This window comes from Nelumbo nucifera, chromosome 6 (genome assembly GCF_055504915.1).
Source record: "Nelumbo nucifera cultivar China Antique chromosome 6, China Antique-T2T, whole genome shotgun sequence".
NCBI lineage: Eukaryota > Viridiplantae > Streptophyta > Magnoliopsida > Proteales > Nelumbonaceae > Nelumbo > Nelumbo nucifera.
Window position 1 is genome coordinate 66,177,279 of NC_142654.1, and position 10,848 is coordinate 66,188,126.

A 10,848-nucleotide genomic window follows, 5' to 3' on the forward strand; every position below is an offset into this window, starting at 1 on the left:
GTTGCAGGGATGCAAATAAGATCAAAGATAAAAGCCACTAATCGTTTTTTCACTGGGGACCAAGAAGTTCAAGATTTGAAACTATTTTCTATTTTCTGGTAAAAATAAATAAAAAAAGATACAGCAATAATAAAGATAAAAGTCACTTACCGGTTTTTCACCGGAAACCAAGAAGATGGCAGATGGTGTGCATGGATTCTAGAGGATAAAATTTGGTTTGGAAAGAAGTGAAAACTGGACAATGGGTTTTATATTTAAGGTTTTTTCACCAGAGACCAAGAAAATGACTAATGGATTCTAGAGGATGAAATCTAGTATTCTGGTTTGCAAAGAAGTAAAAACTGGAAAGTAGGCTTTTGTCTTACTATTTTTAAAGCTTAGTTTAAAAATTACAAAAGCAACCTAATGTCGTTTGTACAATTCAGTCAGTTTACAAGCAGTTGTATCTATTTTCATTAAGGGTTCGACTATGATATGGAAAAGATATGATATGGGAAAAACAACTAACCAATAAACTGAAATTACAAACGTGGTAGCAAATAAGGTGTTATTTATCAAAATTCATGGGTGGATTTTGATCGGTCAAAACTCTTTCCATTTCATACCTTCTTCTGCATCATAGATTTTCCATTTCATTAATACTTACTAGAAGTGACGTGGGCCAATAATAAACAAACTTTCCTAAAGTACGACCCATTAAGTTGTTCTTGTTCCAAAGTGGACAGTTTATAGTGATACAGTGTAGACTATAGAGTAGACATGGGACTCGAAATGAAAATCCATAAAAGGCCTTGATTACGATTTGGATCGAACAACTTTACATCCAGCCTTTGTTGTTATTGGACAATCAACAATCAATATAATTAGACAATCCAATCATGCTAGCAAGGCAGTGTAGATCGAATAACTTTACATCCCATAGAAGATAAAACGGCCAGTGTCTGCCGTTCTTCAATTGCGCATTTGTATTTATCTTAAAAATATAATTCATACCAATAAGTCAAGGAAAACTCGCTGGGTAAAATTTTGAATGAAAACAAATCAAATTTTAAACAAGGGAAAACTCACCCAGTAAAATTTTAAATGAAGACAAATCAAATTTTAAACAAAGATAATAAAAGGGCAAAAATGTGAAGCCGGTGAAAGAAAAGAAAAGAAAAGAAAACCCTCTCTCAATCCACTAAAGTCCTCATCTCATAACTTTCTGCCTTTGATGCTCACCATCCTCTTTCATGGAATCACCACCAAAACCAACCCTGCTATTTTCTTCAACTCAAAACACCATCGGTTCATCATAGCCAAAGTCGGCTTGCAACTCACAATTTCCTAAAAAAATTAACAATGGTTGAAAATCCCTCTCTCTTCATGAGCAAATCAGTCATTCATGGCAGTTGCCTGCTTTGCACCAACTGCAAAGAATTCTGTAATGACTTCCAGAGGCATACCCTTTGTTTCAGGAACCTTTAAGAAGACAAACACCAATGCAATGCAGCATACAGCAGAATAGATTCCAAAGACACCAGAGAGACCAATGGAATTAAGCATCATAGGGAGTGAGTAGGTGACAATAATGTCCCCAGTCCAGAATACAAGGGCACAGATGGCAATACACAGACCACGAACCCGTGTAGGAAAGATCTCTGAACAGAGGATATTGGGAATTGGCCCAAAACCCATGACAAAGCAGCAGAAGTATACCAATACACTAGCAGTTGAGAGTACAGCATGAACTACAGAACTCATAGTCAAAGCATTGCTAATGACTAGAACCACTAGAGAGACTATCAGGATAGGGATTGTTGAAAGCAGCAGCGACCTGCAATAAGGGAACAAAATGGGAAGAGGAAAAGAAAACAATTAGCAAGAGCAGTTTATCAAACTTTAAAAGAAATTGCAAGTATCCTTTTGTTTCAGAAGAGATTGAAAGAAACCATCAAATATTTCCTTGATTTGCACATCCCAAGTGTTCAGAGATGATGCAAATCTTACAAGCATATATATCAGGAGAACTTACAACATATTGTAAGCTCTATATTTAAATTGTTTAATAGATTAATGAGAACACACGAAACTCCTAACATAATTTAACCATATTTCCCAAGTGGCTCAACCACCAGAATTAATTTTAACTATATTTTGGGATATTAAAGATTCTATCAGTCTTGAAAGTCGGCCTCCAACCAAGCCAATGCAGTAAAAATGTTTTTGACACCATCGTGCATTGAACTCTCCCAAGTTCTTTTTTGATAGATTGAACTCTCCCAAGTATTGAACTCTCAAGCCCCGTTCGCTTTTCGGTAAGTCACTTACCCGGGCAAATGCAGTTACCTGGGTAACAATTACCCATGTTCTTTTATTTCTCATGTAAATAAGGTGTGGGGGGCTCTAGTTACAGAGATTCAAGGGTATTAAACAGATTAATGTACTTACTACAGGTTCTTGTACCTCTACAGAAAGTTGGAACATGCACCCGAATACCCATGAATTCCAGGACTCGCAAAATCAAATGTGTTCTCTTGGTTCCATTTATATTCAATGGATTCTTAAACTGCAGGTCACTTTTTGCATCTTTTTTAACTTGAAACAGGTATTCCTAAATGGCTAAATCATAAGTCTCAATCACAAGTTAGCTAAGCATGGGAGATATTCATTTCTTTAGCCTCAGCTGGATTCGGTCAGCCAATTCAATGTTTTCAGATCCTTGGCTCAACTGAACAAACCCAATGAGCCAATGAATGCTTATAAAAGACTATTTCAGTGCACACTACCATTTTATGCATCTTTTTTACACTTAATAAACAGATATTTCCTAAAGGCTCCATTTGTTTGCATTACAAATTTAAGTTGCACTGGTGTGAATGCATGGGAGGGAGTGCAAATGGGCTGACTGTACATTCTGTTTTTTTATAATAAAAAGAAATAAATTAAAGGAATATATTAAACAAAAAAAATATAAGAGGGAGGTGACAAGCAGTCACCCACAAGAAGGAAAAGAAAGACCTCAGAACTAAGAAGACTCTAAACAAGACTACAAAAGCCTCCCAATAAACACCCCATCCCTGACCCCCACAACTAAAGGCATCCAACCTCAACCAACAACATGAGGCAGGCAAAATGAATTGCGCAAACCTCCACTAATCCTCCCCCTCAAACACTTCATCACTCCCATCATACACTTCATCACTCCCATCATCTGCTTTGTTCCAGACCTCTCCTTCCCCCACACCAACTTTTTTCAATCTCTCCTCCCTCCTCCCAAACTCCTCAATGGCTCTTCAAGCAAATGCCTCACCTCCCAAAAGGAACAAACCAAGGCTTTTACCAATTTCAACATTTTTCTCAGCAATTTCAACATTCTCAAATCAGCTTCCTCCCCTTAAGGTTTGATTTTGTAAACTCTGATTTATTTTCACTTTAGGTTTCACTTTGTTTTCTTTGTTTTTGAGTAAAATCATTAGTGGAATGACGTGGTCCCACTTCATATGAAAGAAAATGAAGCAGGAAGAAGGTTGTTTTTTGGGGAGGAGAGAAATAGGAAGTAAAATGATATGGTCCCCTCTTTATATGAGAAAAAACTAAGGTAGAAGGAAGGTGGCACAAATTTGCATCAGTTTTGAGATTAAGGATGTCAATGGGATGGGTTCAGTATGTGTTCTGTGTAACCCAAACCCGACTATATGAATAGAACACAGAACCAGCCCCACCCTTCCCTGGCGGCAATACAAAGTAAATATGGTCAACTCCCGCAATACTTACAAATATCTCAATGCTACAATGTCAACCGGTCAGGTTTGGCACAAGTCCACCCAACCTGAGACCTGATTAAGGATGATCCAACTCTTGCCCAATAGAGACAGGTCAATGCAAGTTTACTACTTAATCCAAATCACTGACATCCCTATTTGGGGTGACAATTTGCACTGCAATGAGTGTCATGTGTCAATAAGACAAAAAGTGCAAATTTTGTATCACTGATAAAAAAAAAAGTGCAAATTTTGTATCACTGATAAAAAAAAAAGTGCAAATTTTGTATCAGCCTATCAGGTATTGGTGCAAATCACACTTACAACTAAACAGATCTAGATCCGAAACAAGTGCAAAATTTTTATCTGGCAGGAAAGCATAGGCAGTTGCTCATTTCTTTAGCCCTGCTGGATTCAGCTAGATTTCTTTTTTTTTTTTAATTGGTAAGAGTAGAAATCTTATTAATTATGGAATAGCATCTACCACATAAACCCTCCCCGTTCATTTTTACAAAGATTCAGCTAGACAATTCAAGATTGTCAGATACTTAAATTTGTTTCAAGTGAAGAAGGGCAACAGGTTACAGCATACTTACATTAAAGACTATTACAGTGCATAACTCACAACTAACCAGTATGATCTGACAGTTCATTTTAACAAGTTCCTTACAAGTTACAATTAGACATTAGATCAGACACCTTACAACCCACAAGTATTAGCTAAAATTTTAAATCTCAGTACAACATATATGTGAAAAAATAAGATTCAAGCATGCTAAGGGCATGGACATTAGAGTAAATAGACATCAAGCCCATAAAATTCTGTGGAGTGCCAGGAAAAAAAAGGCTAGCAGGTTTTATGAGGAACAGCAATAAATGATATTTTGAGCATTCAAAAAAGAAACTATTGTTGAGAACAAAAGAGGATAAAGATATTACCTTCTCCCAGCAATATCCATGAGCCTCATTGCAACAGCAATACAAGGAAGCATCAAGAGGGTAGTAAGTGCACTAATTAAGAAAGAGGCAGAATCTGAACCAATGCCCATGTTTGCAAGAAGCACCTCTACTCCTGCCTGTTCAAGAATCTGAGGGGTGTAGTAAAGAACGCCATTTATTCCAGCAAACTGCACAAACAACATACATGCATATAAACATATCAGATCACAAAAAGAAACAGTTACTGATTAAAAAGCATATAAACATGTCAGACAAAAAAAATAAGAAAATAAATAAATAGAATGCTGATAAAAAATGCAAATAAATAGAAGAATAACTTTAGCAATCACCATACAAGAAAACAACGCAAAAGTAACAGAATTTAACAAATCTAGATCCATTAGCATGGGAAGGGAACTAACACTTTCATCATGCTTCCATGACTGCCAAATCCCTTAGTACTGATAGAATTTCAATGAAGTAATTCAAACAAAAACAAATTAAGCAAGCTCAGAGAACAACAAACGAAACTCCCAAACTATGACAAAAAAGGATTTCTATGCTATTCCACAGAAAGTATAAATGGTTTAGATGGAGATATGCAGACTAAATCACATTTTGCCTCAACTGGATGATAATACTCTTATGACATCTAGAGCTTTCTGTTGTTAGCTAGGGGTGATTCATTTCTAGCCCACCTATATGCATGGCCCGACCTGGGCAGAAAATTTCTAGGGTTGGGCCTAGATTTTGTGTTCAGGCCTGGTCCAGGTGCAGCCTCTGTGTATATCTGCAGGGATAAGGCTGCAAACATCTGTCCCTCCCCAAACACTGCATTGAAAGGGAGTCCGGATCAGCTGCCAACAAAACACGTTCCAACCCTCTACCAACTGTATCTGCAGGGATAAGGCTGCATACATCTGTCCCTCCCCAGACATTGCATTGGCAGGGAGTCCGAATCACCTGCCAGCAAAACATGTCCCAACCCTCTTACCAACATAATCTCACACCGCACATCTCATACATGGCAAGTCCCACTTTTATGGTGGGTCCCAGTCTCAGTGAGATGTGTGGTGTTAGATTAAGTTGGTAGAGGGTTGGAATGAGTATTGTTGGCAGGTGATCTGGACTCCCTGCCAATGCAAGGTCTAGGGAGGGACAGATGTACCTTATCCCTACAGTCTGCAGATATACACAGAGGCTGCACCCAGACCAGGCCTGAACACAAAATCTAGGCCCAACCCTAGAAATTTGTTGCCCAGGTCGAGACAAGCATATAGGTGGGCTAGAAATGAATCGCCCCTAGTTAAGAATAGGGCCAGCCTCATGCACTGTGCTGCTCTGCGTAGCCCGGGTACAGCTGGGCCAGGGCCTACTATATATATATATATAAACGGTTGTTTCAAATCCTAGAAATGAAGAACCTGCAGGCCTCAAGCCCTGCACAATACTTCTTAAAATTGAAAATTAACTCAAATTTCAGGGGAACAAATTATTAGCAGGTCATGTCCTACTGACCCAGATGGTTGAACCGCTGACCCCTTAACCTGGAAGGAAAAGCAGTTCAACCCCCAGGGCAGGCTTTAAAACATTGTATCCAAGACAATAAAGATCAGGAATTGCATCTGGAAAATGTAGTTATTTTGAGTCAGCAATGAAAGAATAGTGGAACTGTATACATTTTTCAGTAGAAACTGTTTCTTACCTGCTGAAGTATCTGAAGCCCAACCCCAACAAACAATGCATGCTTGACTCCCGGCTCTAAAAGATCAGCCCACCTTGGCCCTTGTGCAGCAGTTTCAGATGGGTGAACCATTGCTGGTCCAACTGGATGCTGCTTCTTAAGATCCTTCGAGTAAAGAGCAGACTGGCTAACTAAAGCAGAAGCCTGGACGAATTCGCCTGTTGCAGGGATATCACCACCAGAAAGTGAAACAAGAGACCCACGTCGGGATCCAGGGACACCTTCCTCACGCAAGTAAATCCTCTTAAATTCTCCCTCCTTCTTTCCATCTTTACCTTCTCTCTCTGACCACTTCCATGCCAACTGCCAACCACCACCAATACCCATGCTACTCACTTGATCCCCTCCCTGCATGAGAACACTTTGGTTTCTCATGGTTAAAATACTACCATGAGAAATAGGTGGGACAAAGTCCTTCCCCTCCATGCCTGTTGGCTGACGTGAGAGCAGTGGGTTCTGCAAATTGTCATCAGAATCACCACCTGCAGCATCACATGTGTAATCCTCACCATCTCTCTGGAGACCCTCCACATCCCACTGTTCCTTACCCTGCTGTTCAACCACACTGAACATGCTACCAAAGTTGGGGAAGAGCATGCTGCGCATACTACCTGTATCAGGAAGCTTCTCATGGACACTGCCAAAGAGAGTGACTAGGGGATCCATGAGGGGCACATTCGGCTGGCCTTCAATGCTCCCATGTCGAGACACTATACCAAGAGTGCTCTGCCCAGTGATAGGTCTGGCAACCCATGAAACGCCCTCTTCAGGACCATATAACTTAATCTGGTCCTTCTCAGCTGTTGGATGTTGGTCGTCAGTGATCTCATCAGCTGGTCCTATAATGTACTCTTCTATAGACGTTTCACCCCCAACTCCAAGACCTTCAACTAGCAAGGCCATCTCACCTGTGGTTAAAAGGAGCTTCAGTATTCCCATGATAGAGAAGTTGTCAAGTTTTCATTAAGAAAAAGATGACTATGGCAGAACGCAAAAGCAATAAATATTTGTACCCAAAACAAGAGAAAATGCATCAGATTTCTAATTCATGCTAGGAGTATAGATTTGGGAAAAATACAAGAACTGAGGATCAGGATCAACCTGAGACATCTTCCCTGCCACGTAACCTTTGCAAAACACATTTTGCTTCAAGCATCTTTCCTTTACTTACAAGCCACCGTGGAGACTCAGGCAAGAAAAATATCGTTAATGCAAAGTATGCTACAGATGGAATAGAAAGAACCCCAAGCATCAACCTCCAGCTTGGTGAATCCCTAAGCGACATGCCAAAAACCATACAGTATGAAAAAAACATTCCACCAGAACCAGTGAACTGTGGAAGGGTATTCAGTAATCCCCTTATTTCTGGTGGGGCAGTTTCAGATATATAAACAGGAACAAGAGTGACTGCCAGACCAATTCCAAATCCATCTAAAAGCCTCGCCAAGAGTAGGACATAAACATTAGGAGACCATAACATTATTATACTACTGATAAAGTAGAGAACTGATGAGATTATCATCATTGGACGCCGACCAAGCCAATCCGATACAGGTCCAGAGAATGTTGTAATAAATGTGGCTCCAATGAGTGACATTGCTACAATTAAGCCTTCTATGGTTGGTTCACTTTCCAATTTGAATTCCCTCTTTATGTACAGAATAGAACCTGCAGAAATCACAAGTATTTTTTTCAACAAAAAAAAAAAATTCAATGTACATTGAAAGAAAATGCCGAGAGTAGCATGAAAGTAGTGTTGCATGGAAACAGATACAGAAGTCAGAGTCCACATATCTAGAAGTCTGACTTGGCAAAATGGTAAAGAAAAGGACTTGCAACCATGTCCAGTAAACAGTAAGCACTGTTACATAGTCTTTATCTTCTGTAAACAGTAAATACTGTTACATAGTCCTTATCTTCTGCACCATGACATCACATACCTATAGAAAGAAGAAAGATAAATCTAAAAGGCTCTATCTTTGTTGCATGGAAACGTTGTAGTCAATATTTACATTAGGCGTTAATTTGTTTCACTTAAGCAAAGAAATAAAGGGAAATGATGTGCAAAAGACTCATTCAAGAATCCATGGAATCCCAAAAATTCAATGCTGGTCCAACAAGGACACTTCTCCCATTAAAAGAGTCGGTGCAAACCCACAAAGCACTTTTAAATAACTAAAAAGTCCTTAAAAGACTCAAATACGTTTTAAGAATCCAATAATATATGGAAACAGGTCTTTTTCGTAGTCTCTAGTACTGCTTTTCTTCTTCACTGATTTTTTAAGGTGGAGTAGGAGACCAAAACCCCAGTTCCCAGTTCCCAATTTACATAGTATGCACTAACTTTAGATTTGAAGCACCAATTTCCAAACAGAAGAGCAATTTAAGGGACCGAGACTTTTACCTGCAATTGTTGCATTATCCCACCCCTGCAACAAATTGCCGATGGCAGCAGCTACGGCTACAAGCACAGCTCCCCTCATCTTCCCAATAATTGAACACAACTATTCACCAACTTAACCTGCAGGCGAGAAAGCCACATTAGAGACAATAGAAAGTGGAAACTTCCGTCGCGCATCAAGTTATAGAGAATCAATCATGGAGTCTCCTCCCCTGTCCAGACAATTGAGCCAATGGTCAACGTGTTGACAGAAAATCAGAAGTGGTCCATGGGCTCAGAACCAGAATACTACAAAAAAGTACTCTAGTAACAAGAGCTACAGATAAACAAAGCAGTAATAAACACCAGCAGATAATACATATATATACCTAAGAAAAATACACATACCTCAGAAAACTGCCTACACCGATATCACGCACCTAGGTACCTTCCGAGAAAAAAACAGTAGAGTCCTTCAGGGACAGTAAATTCGAACCAGAGACCCTGGAAATGCCATCTAAAAGACTCCAAGAATAAGATCAAAGGTATAGAATCGATGTCGTTGTATTCGTAGGGTCGATGCACACAGAAATCAATACGCCAAGCTGGCACTTTGACAGGATCCTCATATCCAGATAAAACTCTACTGAAAAAAATATCCTATTTGCGGAAGAAAAAAAGCCAAAACAAAATAAAAGCTGAAAATTTTCCCCTCACTCAAATATCCTATTTTGGATTTCTTATCCTCGCTTCAGTCACAAGTTGCGGTTAGAATACTTGTGTAAAGCTCGAAACAGCCAAGCACCACTAGGATCACCAATACTCGCTAGCTGTAGTGTGGATTCAGATTTATAAGGAACTTTCCTGCTAGAACACCGACTAAAAATCTTACGTTGAATGATAAAAATTCGAAGCAATCAGCGAAATAACTCCAGACGACAAGACTCTGTAACTACAAAGGAAATTTTAAAAAAGAAGAAAGAAAAACAATATAGCCAAAACTGAATGCGATCCCTAAGAATATCTCAATTCAAATTCAACAACTGCATAGCATAGGATCTTTGGACGTCCGTTTCCTTTTCTAGTACTAAGATGAAAGCAAAATCTCAAGTCTCCAACCGGCAGAGAATGCATAAAGAAACAAATGAAAAAACAAAGAAAAATCCGTATGCAGCATAAAGTTTCTGTGAAATGGAAGCAATAACAGATCTCGGAGAATGATCGGCCTGTAAGCGGTGCCAACCCAGTAAAAGAGAAGTTGAGGCTTCAACTGGAAATTGTTTATGAGATCAGAAGAATCGTAGAATTCCGAAACGCAAATACTTTAAACGACAGGAATATACGCAGAACCATTAAACAAGGAATAAAAGAAAAAGGAGTAAGGTAAGAGATGAAAAGAAAACGGAGTATGTAAAATGGAATATCAAACGAGAAAAGGCGAAGGATTTGAATGAATGTTGGGGGGCATTGAACGAGTATCTTTCAGAAACCCTAGTTCGTTCGCTTGTGTTGTTTTCATGGAGTGAATGAATGTACCTATCAAAGGCCAGCTAAGGAGGAGGAGCTCGGAAGAGAACGTCTTACCAGTTCCAATCCACGACCATGAGCTACGGACGAGGAATGTGCTTCTCTTAGTCTGTTTCCGTTGGTTTCTGCCCCCCCTTTTTATATGGAGTTTTGGAGAGACCAGACCAGAGACTTTTTTGTTTTTTATTGCCTTTTATAATTTTATTATTTATTAATTATTAAAAACTAAAAAATATATTATTAAATTTAATTCAATCAAATCAATAATATATTACATACGGAGTGGCGCGAGCAATGCGCTCCGCAGTATCAGCTGCTTGAACCAGTGAAGGCCTATATTTGATTACTTGTAAAGGTCATCATAGCCTCATAGGCTGGACCGCTGGACCGAACCGGACCTGCCAGTTATTTGATTACTTAAGTTATAAGTGACACAACCGGGGCCCAAACCTAGCCTGTTTAGGGCCTGAATTGATGTAGGCCCATATTTTTCTGACTGGACACTGGACTAGGTT

At 39.3% G+C, this 10,848-nt stretch overlaps 1 protein-coding gene across 2 annotated transcripts; it reads right to left on the reverse strand.

Annotated features, from left to right (window-relative positions):
- Positions 1 to 921: 921 nt before the first annotated feature.
- On the reverse strand, positions 922 to 10,492 carry LOC104606833 (monosaccharide-sensing protein 2). Of its 2 annotated transcripts, XM_010272226.2 has the most exons (7): positions 10,391 to 10,492; positions 9,215 to 9,323; positions 8,831 to 8,947; positions 7,528 to 8,094; positions 6,388 to 7,334; positions 4,683 to 4,870; positions 922 to 1,816 (listed from the first exon to the last, which is right to left on the reverse strand). In XM_010272226.2, the coding sequence occupies exons 3-7, from the start codon at positions 8,907 to 8,909 to the stop codon at positions 1,375 to 1,377; spliced, it is 2,223 nt and encodes a 740-aa protein (XP_010270528.1). In that variant the 5' UTR covers positions 8,910 to 8,947; positions 9,215 to 9,323; positions 10,391 to 10,492; the 3' UTR covers positions 922 to 1,374. The 2 variants fall into 2 exon arrangements, with proteins under 2 accessions (XP_010270528.1, XP_010270527.1); XM_010272225.3 differs by having other exon boundaries at positions 9,215 to 10,444.
- Positions 10,493 to 10,848: the final 356 nt, after the last annotated feature.